The 24,771-nt window shown below is 43.1% G+C and overlaps 1 protein-coding gene across 18 annotated transcripts in view; it reads right to left on the reverse strand.

Moving 5' to 3' along the window:
- The window catches only part of DAB1 (DAB adaptor protein 1), a 774,457-nt gene that overhangs the window by 29,705 nt on the left and 719,981 nt on the right, over nucleotides 1-24,771 (reverse strand). For 14 of the 18 annotated variants that reach the window (XM_090048698.1, XM_090048696.1, XM_090048713.1 and 11 more), the window contains one exon: nucleotides 617-673. The exons of the other annotated variants lie outside the window; for them this stretch is intronic. In XM_090048698.1, coding sequence (XP_089904824.1) covers nucleotides 617-673 — 57 coding nt within the window. The remainder of the gene's footprint in view (nucleotides 1-616; nucleotides 674-24,771) is intronic. 18 annotated transcript variants of the gene reach the window in all.

A 24,771-nucleotide genomic window follows, 5' to 3' on the forward strand; every position in this document is an offset into this window, starting at 1 on the left:
GGACGCTGGTACTACAGTGATGGAGGCCATAAAAACAGCTGGACAGAGCAAGATGGAATGGCCTTAACTTTTGTTTTTATTGATTATTTTATAAATTCCTATTTATAATGCCCCAGCAGAAGAGTAATGTATTCAGAGGAGAACTAATTTTCATGCAATAGCAATCTTGCATACACCAAGGCCTAAGGAGCTAAAAAATAAGTAGGAAAATAATTTCATATACTATTTATTAAGAAAGATTTGAGTAGTGATCTTAGGATCTGCATTTAAAGGCCATCCAAACCCCAGGATTTGGCTGTGAGATCCTGCATTCTGGTCTTAACCTGTTTCTCTGCCAGTGTGAATGAATACAGCTCCTTTTAAGTAAGAAGAGTTTCATCCATTTATAACATCAGGTTTTGGTCAGCAATCCCTACCCTTTGTTTCCATAATTTAATACTATTTTTAGCTTGTCTACATAGTTGAATTTTTCCATCTTTTACATTAAATTATTCATATTTGGCATTAACTACATCCTGCTACAGTTAATTCTGAACTGAAAATTTTCAAATTGTGTTACTCCTAGTGGCAATTTTAGCTACATTTCCTTATAGCATCTTTAGTGTCACAACCTTACCTGAGTCACCGAAACAAGATTTTCATCAATGTCCAGCAATAAGTTCCCATTCTGCTGCTGCAAGGCATGATTTATGAAATGAAATGAATGATTTATGAAAATGACATGAATTTCTGAGCATGAAAATGATAACCTCTATAATGACTGACTTCAATATTGAAATGAAAGCCCTTCCAGTCTTGTAGCAAGCTGTTGTGCTCAGTTCAGTAACTGCAAAGCATATTACAAATGCTGATGATCTGAATGCCACTATTGTATGATATAAATGTATACTGCTCATGTGCCAGTTCTAGTAAGCTATGTCAGGACTGATGCTAAAAATAGCTATTTTTTGAGATATGTATAAGTTCTACAATAAAAATTAATTCATAGAATCACAGAAGTAGGGTCGGAAGGGACCTTGTAGAGCTTCAAGTCCGACCCCCGGCCTGGGCGGGAGAACAGACTGGACTCAAATGAGTCCAGCCAGGTACTGTCAGGACAAGTCCTGCTTCTAGAGATGTTAATGGGAATCTTCAGTGGCCTCACTAGAGGAAGTATTTGGCACACTCCACACCCAAAATAACATGACTTGTATAAATAACATGACTTTTGTATAAGAGAGGGCTAAAAAACCCAAATATTTCTTGCACATGCAATTTCTATTTGAGTAAGCAAAGCTATGACTTTTGAAATGTCTATTTAAACATCAATAAATGCATACTTAAGATTGCAAATACGCTTTTGAAAGTTTTTTATAACTAGTAAAAAAAAAAAAAAAGAAACCAAATCATATTTATATCTCCAGGCATATACATAGTATGTGTGTCGTGCGCGCGCGCGCACACACACACACACACACACACACACACACACACACACACACACACACACACACAATAGAGTATACTAAAAAAACAATTACCAGGTATAAAAATAATATCTGACAACATTATTAAAATGTTATCTGAGGACGGTATTTCAGATTGGTATTTACAGTGGGGTGTCGTGGGGAGGAACCGAGGGACAGACCCCGAGGAGCTAGGAAGGAATCCTGGGGTCAGGAACGCGCCAAGGAAGGAGCTGCGGTGAAGCCGGAAATGGTGGTGGGACCTGAGTGGTTCATTAGTTGCGCCTTTATAAAGCTGCAGCCAGCTGATAAGAGGAGTGGCAGGAGTTGGACGGGGGAAATAAAAAGAGGCGCTGGTGTGGAAGTGGGGGAGAGAACCAGAAGCTTGCCAGCCGGGAGGTCGCTCCCGGAGCCCCCACAAGGTGTAATAGGAGGGAGAACTGCCTCTCGCAGCATAGGAGGATACCGTGAAGTCTGCCATGGGGAGGATGCTGCTGGCGGCAGCACAGGGAGTGAAGAAGCAGAGGCACCCTGCCCAGACCGGGGACTCAGACTGGAAGACCGAGAGGAACAGGAGGAGTGGGACAGTGGGAGTTACCCCCAAAGAGCCGGAGATGCCCACAGAGATCAAGACACTAGACCAGGTGGGACCGTTGTTGACTCGGGAGGGCTCAAGGAGGTGTCCCAGGTGGGGCACGAAGGGCATAAGCAGTGTGAAGGGCTGCAGAAGATGGGCCCCAGCAGTACAGAGCCACCCGGCGGGAGACTTGGGGGAAGACGTAGCGAGAGGGACCACCAAGGGTCCGGTGAACGCACAGGCTGGGCAAAAACTGGAGGGGAAAACATAGCAGCCTGCAGTCCAATACGAACCCAGTTCGGGGGGCCTGGTGTAGAGCAGGCTGCAGGAGCAGGTGATAAGGGGGCAGAGGGCCTCTCCTAAGCAGCACGTGTATTTCTCTGTTGTTGGTATTTTTCCTTTGGTTTATTTTTTGGTTTCCCACTTTTGGAGGGGTTGCAAGGTACAGTAGAGAGAGCCTTAGTGTTGGCTAAACCTAAAGGGGGTGGGCAGTCTCAAGGGAAGATAGACGGGTGCGAGACCCGGTGGGTAGTGTGAGGGTTTGGTCCGGCTGACCCATAGCCCGTCTCTGCAAGAGGACATGGGGCGCCAACGGTCAGGGATCTGGCTGAAGGTCATCAGGAACTTGTTAAGGCAGGGTGTAAGGGCGAGGTTTAGCCTTGCAGAAGATCAGCATCCGGCGGTCCCATACGTGCGAGAACCCCCAGTAGTCAAACCCCCACCACTGGAATAAGATACAAAGTCATGGCAGGAGAGATTGGGAGAGAGACTACCTAGGGGAGGGACATCTACGCGGCAGGACCACAGGGACGGATAAGCAGACAACCCTAAACATCCGGAGCCACACGGCGCGTAACTGGATGTTCGAGACCAGACGGGTACATGGGGTTATAGAAGTATGAAAGGAAACAAGCTAGATGACTTTCACAGCACAAAGAGAACTAACTCAGTAAATGAACTAAATTAAATTTCTGATGACTGGCTGAATAATTTCTGACCTCACAAACTTACCAGCCAACAATTCACTGCTCTCCTGAAGGACAAGAGAAAGTTTTAAAATAGCCTAAAACCTAGTTCTCATCTCTCATTGTGCCTCTCTGACAATAACATTTCTGCTTGGCACCCCATGCTGCTCCACCCCTCTGCCAGACTCCAGCTGGGGACTTTTGACCAACTGGCTGGGGCCGGCCTCAGGAAGCCAGCCAAACCAGGACATATGGTCACACTATGCAACATAGCCTTCCAGTCTCTAACATTCTTCAGGTAAAAAATGAAAGATATAAGTTCTTAATAAGGTCTTCAAGATTTGACCATTAGTTTATGGAATTTATTTATTTATTTTCTGAATATCACATCACTTGGCCATTTCTACCAATCCTCCATCAGTCGTGCAGCTTTGTCTTTTTGAATCAGATTTTACCATTGGTCATATTGCACACTGACTGCACTCTGAAATCATTAGAAAGAATAACCATACCATACACACAGAAGGAACATGTGCAGCATTCAACAGACCATTATTAACAAACTGACTTTGCTACAGTGGGACCTCCCAGAAAACATTTGCACAACATGTCACTTCGTGTCCCCAAGTGCCCAATTATCATGTAGCAGTTGGACTGCATTCTCGATCAGTTCATGTTCTGCATCACTTACTGTTGAGGAGACACTTCCTTAGGGTGAAATATTAGTGTCTATTATAGCATGGAACCGTCTTCAGTAGGAACTTCACTGGGGCTACAGCAGTGTTACTGAGGGCAGACCAGGGCCCTCGGAGACTTTCTGTGGTTAGACATTTCAATACAAAGGGTTTACCCGTCTCAATTAAAGTAAACAATCCTCTTCCCCTCTCCCTAGTGCATGATATAACCAGAAGGCTGGAAAGCTACTTGGTTCCTTGATCTTTCTGTAGAATTGTTGTCTCTGTGGATTTCCCCACACGGTGGTGTAAAAACTGACTTTAATTACTGGAAAATACATCTCATTCTGGATGACCCCAACACATGCACATGGCTTACTCATCCAGGAACATATAAGACAGTTGTAACCAGTTGCCGGGAGGGGAGAGAGTTGGGGGTGGGTTCTGGGGAAAGAGTATTAATCCTTATGCCTTGGTGGTTATAATGAAAACTGTATTTTCTCCTGTAGGCATATGCTGTAAATCTTTTAAACATGAAATATTTAAATTTGGCTTCCAAGAGCAGCATACATCCTTTTTAACCACTCCAGCCAGTAATAAAACTTCTCATGGCATTTTCCACTGTGGAGTGGGGGCGGGGAGGTAGGCGGGAGGGAATGAGTAGAAGAGGGTATTATGCACAAGGTAGAAAATGTTAAAGAAAAGTATAGAGATTGTGACTGTGGAATTATGTAAGCTATAGCTTTATGTGCAACATTCTCTCTCAGTAAGATTTCTGCATGTTGTTCATTGATTCCAGCAAAGCTTGGAAAAGCATCATTTTTTTAAATGTTTAAAACACTTAGAGCATTTATACACATACCTTTTTGTGCCGTGATGCATCAGAGACCCAACATATTAGATCAGATTCGATCAATCAAGTCTGCTCCGTGTGCAAGCTGATGCGGACTGCACTGTATTACGTGCACTTGTATAAGCAGCAAAATGCATGTTAGCACTGAGAAAATGGTGCTGGTGCGATTTTGAACTAAAACACCTTTGATGTGCTTTAGTTCAAAAGTGCACAACCACCATTTCCTCAGTGCTGATGTGCATTTTGCCATTTATACAAATGCATGTGCCGCAGCACCAGGCACTTCTAAAAGCGCCCAGAGTTGTGGTGCAAGCATGTGTACAAATGCCCTTGGGTTTACAGATAAAAATACTGAGGCAAGGCCCTGAAAGGCATTTTGCACAATTTGGTACTATATGAGAACGCTAGGTTGGAGACTGAGGCTATGGACAGAAGTTAAACATAAATCAGTATAAGTGATTGGAAACCAGTTCAAATCTGTAACACAACAGAAGTTCAGTGCACATAAACTGGTTCCAGTTATTTTGAATGCAGTTTAAGATAAATCTGGATGGATGTAGTATTAGACTTTATTGATTTAAGTTAAATCAGTTTATTGAACTTCTGTCCCAGGTCCCCTCCAGATTCAAGTTAACTCACAGTCTCTGAGCATCCCAGGATGCTTTATACCTTCCCTGCAAATCCCCCCTCACACAGTGGGCAGTATAACCTTGGCCCAAGCTGTCTGCTTCAGCTGATCTGGGAGGGGGTGCCCTAGCACCCCCCCAGCTCCTGTCCTGGGCCACTGCAAGCATGTGGCTGAATTTCCAGAAACAAAAGTGAATGTCTGTTCACTTGCTTATCAGTTCAATCCATGCCGCTTAGACAAACCTGCAAAGATTGAATTGATTCAGCCTCGGCTTCTTAACTATCTGTAGTTTGCCTGAGGGTTTACTAATCAGCAGAGGCTACACAGAAATCAACAGGACTAAATTGCTTTATAACAGAAGAGAACCTGGATTACTATTTCCATGGTTTTCTTGTAAAAGAAGTTGCCTTGGGAATCATGGCACCAAAACTTGAGAGAGCCATGCGTAAAACGCTACTCAAAAAGGACAGAAAATGCATGGCAACTCACCATGTTCTCTAATGCACAGTGTAGTTAGTGGCTAGGGACAGAAGTTGCATATAAACCAGTTTAAGCGATCGGAAGCTAGTTGAAACCTGTAACAGAACAAAAACCTCAGTGCACATAAACCAGTTTCAAAATGGCTGAAACTGGTTTAAGAGAAACCTGGTTGAATGTAGTATCAGAATTAACTGATTTGGGTCAAACCAGTTTATGAAACTTCTGTCCCAGACCTCTTCCTGGTTCAAGTTAAATCACAGTCCCTGAGCATGCTTTGCAGCCCTGAACTGGGCCGTGCTGTCTGCTCCACAGAGCTGGGCTGGCCCTGGCCCTCTGCTCCCCAGCTGGATCAGTGAGGGTTGGCTGATGGAAGGGGGAGGGAAAAAGTCCAGCTGGGGATGCAGCCCAGTTGGGGGGGTGTGGCTGACCTCCCAGGCAAAGCCCAGATGCAGTCTGGGGCCAGGGAGGTGGGTTAAACAAAACACCTCTTTCCCTGCTTAAACTTACTCTTGGCTGTGAATGTAGACTAGAAATCCCAGAGGTACCTGGAATCAGGAAAAGGAAGTGATGAGCAACCCTGCAGAGTCCTGTTGCTGTGATTTTGGGACTGCAAATTCCAGAGACCTCAGGGGCAGGAGGAAGAGGAAGCAAACACACAGCCTATGCTGGCTATATGCCAGAGAGCCGTGCTCTAGCTCTCCTCAGCTTCTGGCCTGAATGAGTGCAGGCATGTGGCTGCATTTCCTGAATCACAGGTAAATACTTGTTCACTTCTGTTTTAGTTTAATCTCCTCAGTTTAGACTAATGTGCAAAGACTGCATCAATTCAGCCTTAGACTTTTTGATAGGGCTGTGTGAAATTTCACCGCCTGTTTCATTCCGACACTATTTTGACTCGTTTCGAGCTTGAAACAACAAAATTGAAAAGAAATGAAGGGGTTTGAAACAGCTTTGAAACAAAACATTATGAAAGTTTCAAAATGTTTCGAGTTTTGAAGCAGCAGCCAGGTGGTGGGAGGCAGGGGAGAGCCAGGGCTGTGCTCCAAGCGGCTCTGCAGCCCCATGTGGCTCAGCCTGGCAGGGAGCACAGCCCTGGCTCTCCCTGCCTTTCGCCACCAGAGTGCACTCTGTGGGGCTGGCGGACCCAATGGGAGTGCAGTGCCGGCTCTGCCAGCCTCCCAATGTCGGGCTGTGCTTTGATCGGCTCCACCAGCCCCATGGACCCCAGCCCGGTGGCAGGAGGTGGGCAGACCCGGTGCTGCACTCTTCCTCCCACCACCAGGCTGAGTTCCACGGGGCTACAAGCACTGGGAACTAAACCTGGTGGAGGGAGGCAGAGCCCAGCACCGGGGCTGTGTTCCACTTCCCTCCACCAGGCAGCAAGCTGCTGGGTGGTGAGCCCAGTGGAGGGAGGTGACACGCTTTTAAGATAAGCATCCAAATGTTTCTTAAAAGAGTCCACCTCTGGAGAGATTCTATTCCAGGCCTTGGGGACTCAGACAGCAAAGCAGTTTTTCCTTATGTCCAGCCTAAAATGGTTTGGAGGAGTTTGTGACTGCTGGACCTTGTCACCCTTTGGGGCACTCTAGTGAACAGGTGTTCCCCCAGATCCTGATGCACACCCCTAATGTAGTTATAGGCTATCACCAGGTCACCCCTGAGCCTGCGCTTTTCCAGGATGAAGAGTTCCCCCTCCCCTATTGAAGTATAGGCACCTAACGGTCATTATACTAATTCAATATAGTTACATAGTCTGTCTGCATAACCAGGATAACTATGGTGTGTGTGTATATGTGTGTGTATAGTTATTAAATGGCAGTTTGATGCCTACCACGTTATCTCAGCCAGTATTCCAGGACTTCTGTTATACCAGAGTGGGGCAAAGGGAACATCAATGAATCATGGGCTTGGCTCATTGATCATATGGTAAAGTTCTATTATGTGCAGTGACTTTTTCTTTTACATGATTCAACTGATGTAGATTTTTTTTCTGGTGGCTGCTGAGGTATTAAATTGACAACTGTACATAGTATTGACCTTCTACATTTTGATTTGCTTCAGGCACAGCTAGCTCATAGTATTACAGCTGTTAAAGAGCTCTTTAATGCCTATTAAGCAGCTGAAGTTTATAATTTTATATCTAGTCTATGTGTTTGCATGTACTCAGGTATGCACAATGCATAATATTGTGCTGAGAGAATATAATTTTTGTTATACAGATGATATTCCATGAATTTTGGGGCAATTCCATTGCTCATTAGTGATGAAACCATCAGGGAATTATGTAGATCATCCCATGTTATGCCATCATGTAATTGGCAGAAATATGCAAATATTTGATTATTTTCTATATGTGCATATGCACACATGAATATCAGGGTGTGGAAAAGATCATACTAATGCACCATTCAACCTCACAGGTAGATATAATGGATTTGATTCTCAAGCACAGTCATAAATTGACAACTGCCAACCACCTTTATATAAAATCCTAAAATTAGCTTTAAAATCTTGTTACTTAAAAATAACTAACTTGAGGATCTTTGAGATCTCCTGGCTTTTGACTTTTTAGATTACATTCACTTCAAGTTTTAAATTTTTTGCTCTACTAGAAACTTCCTTTTTTAAAAAGTGAAAAGTGAGATTCTAACATAATTGCTTGACTCTTGTACCTGTGATTTTACAAAAGTGGGACATCATGATAAACGCACAAGAATCAGCAATACCGATGCCTGTTTTTGTCAACCTGGGGAAATGAATATGCCATAATCCAGTGGGAGCCAACCTTTTTAGCAGGTGTGCCACAAGTTAGCCTTGCATCCTCCCCAAGTGCCACACTTTCCTCTACCCAATCTGCTAATCTGCTTTCAGATTCCTGCACTGTCTGCCACTCTGCTGCCTGTCCCCTCCCTGATTTGCTGCATGCTACATGAAAAAGCTGCCCATGCCACTTGTGGTATGCATGCCACAAGGTGGCCAACCCTGCCATAATCTAATTTTCCCCTGTGATGAGAGTATTCTGCCCAGTACACCCAAACTGCTCTTGGCACCTGCATCTCTGCACCCCATTTATAGTGTAAAAGGAAGGGAAATGATTGCTTTTCTTGCACCGGTACTTTAGTGGATTCATTTACCTCACTGTGGGTGCATCTACGCATGCAATTAATGCACAGAAAGCTTACTATATAGTAAAATACTACTCAGTAAGCTTTCTGTGAGAAAATGTTTACACATGCACCAGTCAGGAGCAATTCTTCTCCCAATAGGAGCAGTTCAGGGATAAGTTCCCTCTAGGCTTCCCTAGGTGCCAGCCCCACACTGGCAGGGAACACCAGGGTCAGACCTGGGCTCTAGGGGAAGGGGGCAGCTATTTCTCAGCCCCATGCTCCGGAGCTGGGGAAGTATCTCTTCCCCTGCAGCTGTTTGCCAGGATCCTGCCACAATACACTGATTGGGGCAGGCGGCTGGGAAATTGTCACCTCCCCCAATCTGATGACTGGGGCAAGGGACTGGGAAACAGCTGTAGGGGTGGGGACACTTTCCCAGATCCCTCTCCCCAATCAGCTAGCGGGGCAGTTGGTAGCAAGCCCTGGGCTGGGTGGGGATCCCCTGCCCAGCCTGGGGCTTGCTGCCAGCTGCCCCACAGATAGGATAGTTCCAAACCAGTCCCTGCCTGAGCAGTCCCAGAGCCTCTTAACTCCCCACTCCTGATAGGAGCCAGGAGCTCTGCAGTGCCGAGACAGGGGGTGGGCAGAGGTACCCAGTCCCTGCACTGATCAGCTCCCAGCTCCTGGGGGGAGCCTGGAGCTGAGCAGCACTGGGACCAGGCCCCCTGCTGGCATGGCTGACCAGAAGCAAATCTGCTCCCGGTCAGCACCTACACGAGACCTCCTGTGCAGATTGGTCTGCTGCACAGTAAAGCATCTCATGCCCTGTGATTCTAAATGGAATCAGGGCTGAGGTTAGTCCAAGGAACTGGACAAGTGGAACCAGGGTCAAGAAACCTTGCCCTACTCAGACACACCCTTCTCTGTGCCTAGTTGAAGTCCTGAAGTCTGCACAATTATATACCAAAACTTCTATTTATGAGCTATGGCATGCCAGGTGTGACTAACAGCCTTCCCCCCTGCCAAGTGCATCTCCACTTACCTAACTGAAAAAAATGAAGGGGGATTTCTCTAACAAGTGGAAAGAAGTATTTTAGTTTAAAGCCTGTTTTATTTCATTGCCATTGTATAGTAAATTGAACACTATATGCTAATGCGGTGCATAAAGAAAATGGATATACTCATTTTTTTCCTGAAACATGAATCTCAGGATCTATTAGTATATGTTAAATATAAATTATGGTGGCAAGAGGTCTCTGTAAACTTTTAAAGGCCTGACTAATGTGGTTCACCCATTTAAATGGCATATGCTGGGCTTGCAAACTTTTCTGACAGTTCACTGTTAGAGAACAGTAGATTGTTCTGATAATATATTCAAAATAGAAACTAATTTCAACAGCCTATAATTCTAGTGAGGTATGGATGACGGATATGTGTCATATTCGTACGTTTTTAATTTTGTTCAAGGTAAAAGGAAAACTATATACTGATCACGGGTTAATCCTGTGCATTTTTTCTTCTGCCATATCTCGTCAGGCTTAACCTGCTTGGAGTTTTTAAATATTCTCTGCATTCGTAAGTCAGTCTCAAGTATAGGACTATTCAGGAGAAGGAGTTTGAGGAAATAGGCAGGCATAAATACAGAGTATATTCAGCTCTAGGGCCAGAGTTAAATATGAGATTGTGATTTTGGTCCCTATTTTATGTCCCAATAAAAACCGGTCCTCCATTTTGCTAGGCATTTTATACGTGTAAAAAAAAGAAAAAAAAAAAAAAGAAATTTGTTTTCCCAACTGTTAGAGCAATTGGTTTGGGCTAGGTCTGTGGCGAAAGACCTAAATAGCTTAAAGGCACTTTCTAAAAATAAATAATAAAACAAAGCAGAAGAAAGTTAAGGTATTGAGTACATTTTGTATAAGTAGACACTTAGATTCTTGATTGAGTGGAATCTGTCGGAGGCAACATCCAGGCTGATTGTTTTGAATGGCATTTTCTTCAAAATTAAACAGCTAAGGCATACACGGAATTCAGAATTAACTCAGCTTTGAATCAAATAGATTAAAAGAAGCCTAAACAAACAAATATATATATATTTTGATAATCCAACGAAATATTTTATTCAAAGAAAACAAGTGGGGATGAATCATTTCTCTTAAACGTTTCTTCAATAATATACCTACAGTGTCAATTATACCTTAGACCTACCACTTCTTTAACACCAGGGCACTTCCTTATAAACATGTTTTTAACTATTACTTATGTCACTTCTCAGTAAATTAGTAGAAAGAAATAGTGAGACTGCGAGTCTACCCAAAGCTAACTGAGTACATGGTACTTTATAATTTAAATCATGGCAAACTTGGGCTCAGGTATACTATTCTAATGAGAAATTTCCAGAGAAGGAATTCCCCAAGTGACCATTACATTTAATTTCTGAAACCAGAAATAGGAGCCTCATAGTAGGAAGGGTTTAAGACAAGATTTGAACGGTCAGGTAACCATTTGACAGACCATTCTGGGCTTTCAAGATGATACTTGCCCTAAAGATGATACAATGGCCTTGCACCAAACGTGTAAATGATATAGAATCAGGTGCAGGTGCTCCGCATGTTATCTCACTTAAGCAGTCCATAGGAGCCAGGGGAGCTAGGTTAATTTACACCAGCTGAGGTGTAAATTAGTACTAAGCCTTAAGTGCTCTTAGCTATCTGCTCCATTAAGGGCATCAGCTGATGCATTCTGCACTAACAGAATACGCCCGGTTATGTTTTATTACACCTGCAGATAGACTAGTAAAAACACTACGGTGATGACAGTTAGTCTGTTTTAACTGAGTACAGGATCTGGCACTGTGTGTGATCTTAAAGACAGAGTCAGGAGCAAAGTACATCACAGAAGCTTTTCCTTGGCAGGCTTTGATGCTGGATGAGAAGACTTAAGGACATAATTGCTTTTTCTTACAACTGTGTTCTTGAATGTGTAGATTATAGACATTGTTTTACTCTTCTTTCGTAGCCTAATGACTTCCTAGCAGGACTCACTTTGGTCTCCAGAACTCTAAATAAGGGTAGCTGAAACCCTGACAAGTACCTTCTGTGCCATGTAAGAGCCACTTTAAATTATTACCGCAGGCTCTGCTCCTTATCAGAAGACAGATGCCTTCAGCCTCAACATCCACTTCTTGCAAACAAGTAGTTGTGTCAAGTATACATCCTCTTATCAAAACCCTGTTCTAGAGGTATTTTGCTTGTATTAGCTGATTGATATCTTGCTCTTTGGAGTCCTTATGGCATTATTCTCAAGAGCCCAATAAAATGCAAGAAAGAAGAAATAAAAAGTTAATTTTCTTGCTTACTAGCTAATTACTACTCTTGCTACAGCACTTTACTCAGTCAATTTAACCTACTGGATAAGTATAGACAGTCACAAAGTAGGGCTGAGCACCGTTTTGCTTTGACTTCTGTTTCAACATTTCAGTGGAACAGTGTTTCGTTTGGAGTTTAGTTTAGTTGCTAAAGCACTGTTCTGTTTTGTGAAACGGTTTCTCTGTTTCAATGCTGTTTTGAGTTTTGCCCACACCCCGGGAGGAGTCTGGCAGAGTACGGGCAGAAGGCTACTGCTGCCGCTGGGAGGTGAGCCCGGTAGAGGGAGGTGGTGCGTGGCACTGGTGCTGTGCTCCACTTCCCTCCACTGGGTTCAATTCCACAGGACTGGGAGCCACTGGGTGCTGAGCCAGGTGGAGGGAGGTGCTGCGCAGCGCTGGGGCTGTGTGCCACCTCCCTGCACCGGGCAGAAATATGCACCTACTCTTTTAAGAAACATTTGGATGCTTATCTTGCTGGGGTCCTTTGACCCTAGCTGACTTCCTGCCCTTGGGGAAGAAGGCTGGATTCGATGATCTTCCGAGGTCCCTTCCAGCCCCAATGTCTATGAAATCTATGAAGGGTTGTTTCCTGGAAGGAAATAATAGCTCCTATATACGAAAACTCGTCACACTTTTAAAAGAAAACTGGGAAGATTTATATACAGTCTCCCTGAAGCAGAGAACAAATAAACTGTTTTCAAACCAAGTGCCACCCAGATATTATAGGTGAGAGAAGTTTAAGTGTAAAAGGAGTCTCATGTGGAAAACAGATAGATACCTGTTGCACCAGACGTGCACATAATCAGCTGTCTGACTAACTAATGTCTGTGGTCAAAGATCTAGAGGAGCATAACTGCTTATACTGATCTGAGGCTGGCATGCTTTGGTAATTCTAGCCAGTATTAAGGAATTAGGCTTGTTTTCAGACAGGGAGAGTAGCATGATAGCACTGTGACGGCCAGCCAGCAAGATATTTCTGTAGTGTAGGAGAGTGCCCACCTATACTACCCTTTTCTGGACTCCCCTTGCAATGGGTATTCTGGGAAAAAGGACAGGGTTGAAGCATGGTATACCCTGGAAATTTTAGGATCACTTTGGACCTCCTTCCTCCGGTTTCGTATCAATCGGAAGTTGGCTGGATCCAAAGATGAGGCTCAGTGTTTCCGCTACCTCATACTCCCATTGTCATTTAGTGCCACTCTACGACAGTAACCATTTCCATGCTATTTCTAACCCAATCACAAATATATACATTAAAATGTCTCTCTTTCTGGCCACAAATTGTACAGACCTTTGCAAAAAGATGAGAACAATCTGGTTTAAACCTCAAAACATGCAACACTATAAGATAACAATGAATGAGGGGAAAAGAGGTAGCATTCTAGCTAAAAGTTCCTCTGTTCTTGAGTTTATTTCAGTGCAATGAGACATCCAGTTTCCATAGCAGAGAAACTGGGTAAATGTTTATGAATTCACCCTTAATATTAGCTGAAGCATAGTCACTACTCTATTCATTAGCCATGTATAGCTGCGAAGTTGATAATGGGCTATGGTTGGTGAACTGTGTTAAGCGGAAACGTTTACACTGTATGAACTATTTTTGGGGTTTTTTTAAACACCAATCACCCGACCATGCTTTTTATGTCAATGTCAAATTGCAAACTCCAGAAGAACTCTAGAGAAGTCCCTGAGAAAAAGGGAAAAGTGGAATGAGACCCTATGTATCAATGGTAGCTAATCCCAATCCTGAACTTGCAATATTCCATGTCAAAGGACAAAACCAAGTAGCTTTGCACAAGTGTAATGCAGAATAAATCCAAGATCAACCCTTCTTTCCACATTTTTTTCCACATCACCAGATCAATTTCTGCAGCCTTAGTCTGCCCGTCTGCTTCCTGCTGTATGTGCACTGTTAGCAATGCACAGAAGGAAAAATTGATCAAAGAAAATGCAGTTGGAGCATACTTGAAGGTGTATAAATTGCATGTCCATGCTGAATGCTTAAGTCCAAAGTCCCTAGAAGCACTACCCTAGGAAATGGAGGGCTGTGGCCAATGGGATGTGAAACGTGGCAGACTAGGATAGGAGACTGACCATTTCGCCGCAGTGTTAGTTGTGTGGTCCTAATTCCAAAGAATGAAGGAAGCTCTGCCAAGCTCTGATAAGAGGTTTTAAGGACTCTGACCTTCAATTATGCCATTCCAGGAAGGACTGTATTTGAATGGTGATCTTAATATTCAATTTCTCTGACCTTTTGCACGGCTAAATTGCATTCCGCTCAAAAGGTTTATAGAATGTGAGCACAAAGCAGGCACGGACGCAGCCAAAGCAAATTCATTTTAAAACTTGAAGCGTGTGGTAATAGTAAATCGTTTGTTCAGCATTACTCCCGGATAAGTAAGTTAGGTCACAAGACAATGAGTGCTCAGCTACATCTGATGTTAGGCAGGACTGAATCACTGTAGCAACACATTTTGCTCTCTAGTAAGAATTAATAGAAAATTATAGGACTGAACCACAGAAAGAGAGAGGGCTGGCAACCTGGTGACTTACCCAGAGAAGCACAATTATAGAACCAAGAGTGATCAAAACTAGAAGATGTCCATATACGTAGATTTATGCAGAAACTGATATTTCATTGGGTTCATTAGCACCGGTTAGCATTACCCAAGTGTGTGCTTACTGTACAGCAAATTGACAGGGACACACATGAATATATAACTGCAAAAATCTCTGTGTGTGTTATGGAAGGAACTAGTTCTGGCAGAGAATGAAAGCGAGGGTGCTAACACTTATGAATTCAAATCTTTACTTCTAGCAAAGAGCATGAGCGTATTAAAATGTCAAAACCCACCATGTCAAAGTAATATTTCTCATCTTTATAACAAATGCATTGCATTTATTCCAAAGTAGTCAACCAGGCTACTCTAGCGTAGCAGGTACTGGCTTTATGGACTGTAGGCTCCAAATAAGATCATAAACTCTATGGGATGGGGCTGTAACCTTCTATGTGCCTAGTGCTGTTGACTCCTGAACGGGGCCTTTAGGCAATACCAGCGACAACATATGCTTTATTGTGGTACAGTCTCGGAAAATGAAATCTGTGGTTCTTAAAAACTAGCAAATCTATGTCTTCACAGCTTTACCTTACATCCTCTAAGATGAAATATCAGTTTTGTTTGCTTTTACACTTCTTCTAGGATACATATGTAACGCAGAAATTGATTTATTTGATCTTTTAGAAGAAAGATCAGTAGAAATGTTTCTCTTTATTGACATGCTCTTTACTGACAACTGTATACCAGTTATAATAATGGCTGTATAAGGCTGGAAAAACGATCAGGAAAAGTGTCTTGACCTTGCAAGGAAAAAATTTCTTACAGTTTTTTCTTTGACATCAATAACTAATATTGTTCAATGAAACACGTCTGAACACCGAGTAAAGAGACTGAGATTATCAGTTATAATGATGCTTTACCTACCTCACACTTTATCACACAATAGACTGGACACACACTCAAAAGAGAGATTACTATAGAGTGAGATGCTGGCCACTGCTAGGTTTTGAGAACAATTATTGGAGATGGGGAATTCATGGACACACTAAGGGGGTGAACTCATGGACACACTAAGGGACTAGTCTTTCATATTCACGTGCATAATCCCATTTGTGCCAATGGGATTACTGCTTTGGGAGAGGTCAACAAAATGGCCGCATCCACACAAGTGTGGCCGTGTGGGTCGTGGCGCAGCAGATGCTTCTGCAACACCACATACTGCATGTTTAGCTGTTCTCCATGTTTCAAAGGAGCAGTGTGCAGGGATGGGGGTGCAGATTGGCTTCTGGATATCCAGAGGTAAAAAAAACAGCAGAAAAAAAAGTGAAGCAGTGCACTCAGGGGCAGCATGTGCTGCTCAAAACCAGAGCCTGGCCATGCTCTGACTGCTGGCCAGGCTCCACATGGCAGAATTGCTGCTGCTGCCCTGGGAGGCCCCCGTGACCCCAGGTAGGCTAGTCCCAGCCTCCCCTACCCCAGCCGGGGTAATCTGCTGTGTGCCAGAGGGCACATGGCACAGGCATTCCCCAGGGACAACTAGCAATAGCACCAGGTGCGCCACTGCCTAGTTGTCCCAGGGGAATCAAACGTCCGAACTCATGTGGACACAACAAATGCAGGGAGGGGGACTTTGAAGACAATGCTATAAAATATAGCAGCTTGTTCATGGGACTGCACCTCAAGTTGTGGTACCATTTCCATTTATGCAAGAGTCCTTTTCATGGTATTTAGGTATAAGACTATGGATGGACCAAAATTAGATCTCTGTACACTTCCAAATGTGGGAAACGTGACTTAGATCTACAGCTATAATTTGTTAATGGCCCCATGGATTTACAATATTTTTACTTGAATATGTTCCATGTTGGAAGTCAAGATTTGGCCACAGACAATATTTCTGATCCATGCCACAATTGATTTGAAAAACCTTTCTAACACACAAGTGACACAATCCTTACAGTTTTTTCCATTCCACTTTCAGAGTCAAGCTGGCTTTGAAATGTTCCCCTTTTCCATTATTTAGCAATGTTTTCTCTTATACCTCATCTACATAAACTTCTTTTACACCACCTGTACTTTTCTTTTGTTACTTCATATGGAAAGAAAACAGACAAATGCTCAGATTAGATTTAATCCAGTTTTATAGTCATCTGAATCAAAGTTTTGAATCAAAGACTCCCAGTTGCTTGGGCTACAAATGGAATTCTATATGCCACAGAAAGACAAAATTAGTGATGGTTTCCCCAAGAACTATTCAAACATTGTAACAGCTACTGTGTAGAATATTTACCAGAAAGCTCTGACCCTGCTACACACAAAGATATAGGCAAATTACCTGATTTATAACTCTTACGGGAAACTAAACAGAACGCCTTTGAAAAGCATCCATATGAGATAAGCTATGAACTCAGACTAGGGATTGGCAACCTATGGCCCATGGGCCAGATCCAGCCCACAAAGAGTTTGAATCCAACTTGGGAAAGTCTGGTCTGGAGGATCGGTTGGCAAACAGCAGATCTGAACTGTCCTTCCCCTTCACAGCACCCTCCTCCATAGCCCCCTATGCTGCTGCCTCATGCCTGTGCTCCCCCTCTCTGCAGAGGGGCAGCTCTCTACAGCGAGGGCAGCATAAGCAGTTTGAGCTCTCCAGTGGAGCAGAGATTTTTAGTTTCTGAATGTGCCTTATATTTAAATGAGGAAGATGCATAACATTTTATAAATGTTGTCATTTTATAGCTTTTCTGTTTAAAGAGTCTGCTGCAACTTATAATCCTTTTCTTTTTAAGAGAAAATAGGGACAGAAATCTTGTGTTTTATTTCGTAGGCTGCCAAATCTTTTTATCTTGAATTAAGCTAATAAATTGGTTTTCTATTTGGTAGATGTGCATTTAAAAGCAAACTTATTTTAACCCTGCTATTCTTCAAAAGCACCAAATGCAATAGAGTTTGAAGGAAAACACCAAAAAGAACTCCGCCTCCTGGCTGAGCACTCTTGGGACCAGACTTACTACCATAAGCAAACTATTTGCCTTCAGAAATCCACTTTGGGATGGGGGCCCTCCCTGATGTATCTAGGTGCTGTAAGTGCCTTGATAAACAAGATAGTAAAGCTCCCCTGTCGACTTTTGCTCTGGCATAGAGGACAGGGCATAAGGCTAAGTACAGACATTCAAAAAGCTTGAGGCAGAATCAATCTAGCTTTTGTGGTTTTCTGGAAACAGCGGTGTAGATTGGTAGCAAACAAAACACATGTTCACCCTTTGGTGGGGCAGGGAGGCAAATCTTAGTCTGGGTCCTACCATTTTTTAACCAGTCTACGTGTGCTGAACTTCAGTTTTGTTAGACCACTTTTGTGGGTATAGACTGGTTTCCAATCATTTATACCAGTAAAAGCTTAATGCCAGCACCTGGCCTAAGTGACCTCTGTAGAGGTGCATCTAACCATAGTGTGTACTGATTCTGATCCTTTGTGAATATGGTTTCTCTAATGGGATGCGATGGGATAACAACATTGGAGTCTATTACAGATAAATGCACAGGATTCCAGTTTTCAGGGAAGTCATTGAGTATGTTGACTCCAGTTGGGAATAAGCTAGCAACTGTAAACTACCATTTAGCCAAGAGAAAAAGATTTTTCAAGTCATGAAAAACATGTGTCATTAATATTTTATGCAAGATAAGAGTTGATGTTGCCTTCATCATTACATCCTGCTCTTTGTTTGCTTCTTTCACTGGGTGACTCAAAACAGACTGCATCAGTTCTCATCGTTATCTTAGCAAGACAGAACATGAAATTAAAGCAAAAGCAAACTAACTTTATTATGAATAATAGGGCCTGGGTCATTTCCCAGCAGCTTGCCCCTATGTGCTTGCTAATTTACTAGCAAAAGGCTTATGGATATTAGGAAATGGTGCAAACTGAGATTCTCATGTGGTCTACGTCCTATCTTCCTATGCCTTTAAGGAATCTCATTCATACTTAATGTGACACAACTCCCATTGCTTCTATGTTTCACTGAATCCCTCTGGACATCCATAATGATCCTGGGGAGATAGACAGGCAGGATAAAGGCTGAAGGAAAGCTCTTTTTGTGGGGAGGGAAGCATAAAGCAACCAGATCTTTATCAGTTTACCAAACACACCCAAACTGTGTAGATCTGTTATACACGTTGGTAACACTGTGCCAAGAGAACCCAAAGTTTGCTGAACAATGTCACCAATGTCTGCTTTTTGGAAGTTTGAGAGCCAAATAAAATGAAATAGGCAGTATTTTGTCATTTCTGTAATACGGAAGTGGAAGATACAGAACCCATAAATCCTCCATGGTAAATATGATTGGGGCAGCAAATGATGTGGGTTTGGAAACAAGTTGCTTCGACTGTCTGTCCAGTCTGCTTCTATTTCAAGTGAAAACTGTTGTATTGCTGCACACTGAAAGGAAAAGAGAACTCCCCAAAGGGTTTTTAAGAAGCTCTGGAAGTTTTCTCCTTGTTTTAGTCTTTAGGAAATAAATGGAGACAAGGTTTATTGTGAAAGAAAGTGTCCTTGTGTGTCTAAATCAGTTAGAGGTAAACTGGGTAATCTGGCATAAAATGAGTTTTAGAAGGAAGGCAATTTAGGCCCAAATTGAATTTTAGAGGTTTATGTAATAAAGACAGCCATAAATTACAAAAATGATCGCAAATGTCTCAATGACAGAGAGTCTTATTTAAATTCCCTTGAATCAAGATGGAGCCCTGGATACTGGGACCTATGCCAGCCGTGCCTCTATTTCTGATGAGGGCAGTCATAGCTAATAGAAATGTAAAAACACAGTATTTATCACTTTCATGATATTTTTCATCTGCAGAGCACTTACATTATGAGCTAATTAATTCCTCTGTTTTCTTGGGAAGAACTCTATGGTCTGCATAAGACTCATAGGCTGCTCTTTATTTACAGCTGAAATAGTGTAGCTGAAAATGGAAACTCTTTTACAGTGAACTTTTTAGAACAATCCCATATGTCAAGCACAGAATTATGACTTTGTTACACAATGCCAAGCAATGGTTCAAAATGCAATAGAAAATGGTGCCATATTCTTTTGTCATGATAGTCAACACACTTCTGGGGGTAATTCTTCTGAACCTGATTGGCTTCTTCCCTATTAAACTGTTTAGGATTTTCCTATAGTATCTGCATAGTTAATAAGAGCAACTTTAGTCCTGTGTCTCTGTACAATCACATTCTAACTTGTATCAATAGGAATTATGCCAAAACATGGTAGATATTAAAGGGACTTGTGAGATGTGATGCTAAGCACTAAATACCAAAGTTTTAGGTGCCTGGCCCCCTGGAATGTAATCCATAGTCCTTGGCTATGAGCCTACACTCCCTAAACAGTCAGACATCTCAGACTGTGATCCCCAGGGAGCTGCACAATAAGGCAGTAGGAAAGGCTTTTCTGAACAGGGGTGTTATCTTCAGCCCTGCCCGTATACAGTGCATAGGCATCTGGCTCCAGGTACCTGCCTCAGGGTTGGTATTCACAGGCCAATACCTCTCTTGGAGCTAGGTGTCTAAGTACAGGCATGGCAGGAAAGCTCCATGTGCCCAGGGCAGTGCCAGCTCATGGCATGCCAACTGCAGCAGCACCATCAGCCACCACTGTGGCAATGGTTGCTTTTGTGCCCCGCCCTGCCACCCGGCAAAGGCAGGGCCTGGGGCTGCTGTCCTGGTTGTTTCTCCTTAGTTATGCTACTGTGTCTAAGCTGCTTGAAGAAAGAGTTAACCAAAATCACTCCTCTTTTTTTTTTTTTTTGAATTGGACAACTAGAGGTAGAGGTAGCACAACCTTTGTATGAGAGCCCCTTTACATACGGGCATTTTTACATGTTCTAGAGGAAGTGCAGGGAAGGGGAGTGTGCTTTAATTAGCGAGCCACGCTTATTAAAAGTACCCAAGCGCCATGTGTATCAGCATCCCATGCTGAAAAATGGCAACAGGGCGCTTTGAATTGAAGCTCACTGAATGAGCTTTAGTTCAAAGCAGCTGCCGCTCCCACATCACGTGACACTGATACACGTGATGTGGGGGGCTGCTGGGACTTGTTTATTTCTGTGCTCCAGCAGACTAGATTTATTGAGTCTGCTTCAACGTGCTGGATTTCCATCCAGCTCCCTGCATGCCTCTAGGAGCCTCAAGAGTTGGACCATTAGCACCAGGATGTGGGAGAAGTAGATTCAATTCCCTCTTCTCCTTCAGGGGGTTAAAATATACAGCCTCCACTTCCCAGCTCAGCAACCAAACCAGGGTCTTGAAACAGTCCCATTTTGTGTGGCAACAATATAAAGATTTGTTGGGCATGACACAGTAAACATGACCCGTAACACAGTGAGTGAGAGCACTCCCCAGGGAGAGAGGACATCTCTCCCGGATAGATTATACATTTTATCCAAAGACTATTAAATGCAAAAAACAAAACCAAAGAAAACAACCCCCCTAAAAAATTCCAAACAAACCCCCATGTAAACAGCCCTCGGTGCAGAGTCTGGAGCCTTGCCCAGGTAACTGAGGCTACAGCAACTTCAACGGGAGGGCTGAGACTGCTCTATCAAAGAACAGTGCTTACCCTGTTGGTTATAGCTTGAAGCCTCTCAGCCTAAATCCTGATGGGTTCTCCAACCACTCTTGTCTAGTAGGGCATTACTTCCTCTATCCAGTTTTCTGAACTGAAGTGACAGTTGCCACTGCGTTTTTTGTGTAGAGCCTGACTCTCTAGATGTGCCTTAGAGAGGCCACTGATTTGGTCAGATCCCTCAATTCATGGATCATAATGGGGCTTATGAGTAGTTCCTTTCTGATGAGACTGAGGCAGTTCTGGGCATGGGCTGAGGCTGAACATTAGGGCTAAGTACAGACAATCAAAAATCCTGAGGCTGAATGGATTTGATCTTTGCAGGTTAGTCTAAACTTCATAGACTGAAACGATAAGAAAGTGAACAGGCATTGACTTTTGATTCCGGTAATGCAGCCATGTGCCTGCAGTGGCCCAGGCCAGAAGCTGGGGGGTGCTAGACCATTCCTCTCTGCTTGGCTGGTGCAGACAGCTTGGGCCAAAGCTAGCCCGCCCACCCTACAAGGGGAGGCTGTGAGGGTCCTGCAAAGCATCCCGAGATGCTGGGGGCCTGAAAGTTGACTTGAATCTGGAGGGGTCTGGGACAGATGTTCAATAAATGGATTTAACTTAAATCAGTGAAGTCTGATACTACGTCCACCCAGGTTTATCTTAAATTGGTTTCAACTACTTTGAAACAGTTTATGTGAACTGAACTTCTGTTATGTTACAGATTTGAACTGGTTTCCAATCACTTTTACTGGTTTATGTGTAATTTCTGTCCCTAGCCTAGGTGCCTACGGAACTTTACCAGGTAAAACTTAGTCCCTTAAATCCTTTTGTGTATTGGCCAACCCTAAGTATCTATTGCTCTACACATTCTATAGTCATTTATGCCACGGCAAAGTGATTTTAAAGGCATGACCACCTCATTTTGCACAGGTATGCAAATGACCATGCAAAGAGCACAACAGTGGGGAAAAAAGCCCCTGAGCCTCAATAAGAGGGACAGGAAAACACTTCTTAAATCTTGATGAGTCTTTTGTGAAATTCCCACAATGTGGAAGAATTTAAATCTTGGATAATGTTCAGCATGAATAGATTTGCAATAGTCATTTGGCACACTGAACACAAAAGTTGAACAAAATAAATGGGATCACTGCTGGCATGACAAAATAACCTTCCACACAAGGACGTTTTCCTCCCCATCATTTCAATCAGCTGCAGAGTGTGACACTAGATTGAATGCAGATTCTTTCTAGAATGTCATCTGTCTACTTTTGAATCCAAAATACGGGAAAAACACATTTAAACAGAATAAGACATGACAGTGCAGTGTAAGCCATCAAATACAAGCAGTGTATAGTGAGATATGCATCGAAAGAGGTCACTTAGCAACAGTGCATGAAAACATGAATACTATGACACTAGGCTGATGACACAGGTCGCAAAGGAGATGGTACTCATACATGGACTAGAAACAAATCACTCTAGTGTGGAGAGGCTGTTATAAAACGGCCTCTTGTTACACCGCAAGCCTTATGACTAAAGACATGTGACAGCTACATTTCACCTTCAGTGCTGAGACTTTACCTTTGAAACACTGTTAAATATATCCATTATAAACCACTGTTTCTATTTGGCCTAACAATGGCACATTCACAACAGGAGTGAGTGATCAGCATGCCTGTCTACACCGCACCAAAGAACACCAATCCTGATAGAGTTAACATTAGCAACATTTCTAATCCATGGAAGCATTAGTAATTATAGTACGGGCTCATTTCTTTTTTCTTCTTTTTTTACAAAATTAGTTTCAACCAAAACATTACTGAAACTTACACCACAAAAAAAGGAATACCTGAATGACAAACTATCCCTTATCCAAATGTAGCTAAAACTAATGACACCTATAAAGTACATTTTTATGTACTACATAAACAGGTCCCACATCCATGTATATACTGAGTCAGGCATGTGACCATGGAAGCACTTCTCTGTAAATACAGATAAAAATGCAGGGCTCTGCAAACACAAAAGGCTTACATGCAACTTGTGGAACCTCCCATATGATCACCGGGTAAATGCCGATTACGTGGACAAGCGCCCCTGGTGTGTTATTTTAGCAAAATACAACTAAACCCTTCAAAGTTAAAATTGGTTGTCATTAACCTACTAGTTATTGCTACATACCCACCCCTAATACACTCTGGTTGCTCCAGGTAAGTGTAAATGACTTCTTCAGGCCTGAGTCCGAATATGAATTCTCTCCAGAGCTGGACACATTTATTGCCGGCCACTATAAGCATGCCTCTTCTCCAGGCAGCAATTCCTACTTCTGGGGTTATCTTCCCCAGCTGCATGTCCCCTGACACCAAAGGGATTATCTGTGTTTGCGCTACTAAAAATGGCTCTAGGAAGACTGTCACTACAGGGGTCCCTGTGCTGACTTAATCCTGGAAAAGATACTGCACAGCAAAGCAGAATGAAAGTCCTTGAGATTTTTCACTGCCTTTTGCCTCAGATTGCCACGGATACCTATGCAAAGCAAGGGTAAAAGCACATAAATCAATCGTCTGCTTGTCTAAACGGAACTCTCTTCCCTACACCGGTTGAAGACCTGCCCTTTCCATTTCGATTTGGTCACATTTTCCAACTACCTGCTACGAGGCAAATGAACGCTCACGGTGTGCGGCACCAGGAATCGGGCTTTGAATCTTAATATAGCACTAAGATGAGTTGTTTGAAAGCCTTCATAAAATTGTAAGCAGATAGTTTAGACATCTTGATGAGAAGAGTAGGGTTTATTGTGACTTGACTGACAATCTTAGTGAAGGGTATTTACAGTTCAACTCTTGTTACTAAAAACACCATGACAGGTAGAACCTGATGTGTATGTATAATAGGGAGACTGCAGAAAATACTGACAAAAAAGAGCTCATTAAACAGCCCCTACTCCTGGAATGGTTAATTTCAGCTGCTGAAATACAACTTCTAAGGGCAGTGCATGCCACTTAAACCATTTGGGGAAAGCCTGATTTGTTTGTTTTGCTCTATGTCCACTTCAAATGGATGCATGGTGTGAAGTTTTGTCTAGGAAAGAATATCAGGGAAGAAGAGCAAGATGGTTGGTGGGACTTGAAAAGGAGGAAGCTGGCAGTCATGAAAGGTATAGCTCACAGGGGATTTATCGGGGAGAGTACGGGACAACGGATCATAATGCGCTGCGTTCCTAAACCAATTTTGGTCTCACAGGGCACTTTTATACACGCAAGTGTCACAGCACCAGGCACTTTGAGACGCACCTGGTGCTGCGACACTTGCAGTTGTATAAGCAGTGAAATCCACGTCAGCGCTGAGAAAGCAGCGGCAGTGCATTTTTGAACTGAAACGGATAGAAAGTGCTTTAGTTGAAAAACACACTGCCGCCATTTTCTGCGCACTGACGCGCATTTCGCCGCTTATACAACTGCACAGGTTGCAACACAGTTTGCATCAGCTTGTCTGCCGAGCTGTGGAGTAGT

Source organism: Crocodylus siamensis, chromosome 5 (assembly GCF_052110815.1).
Source record: "Crocodylus siamensis isolate JL-2025a chromosome 5, ASM5211081v1, whole genome shotgun sequence".
NCBI classification, from domain to species: Eukaryota; Metazoa; Chordata; order Crocodylia; family Crocodylidae; genus Crocodylus; species Crocodylus siamensis.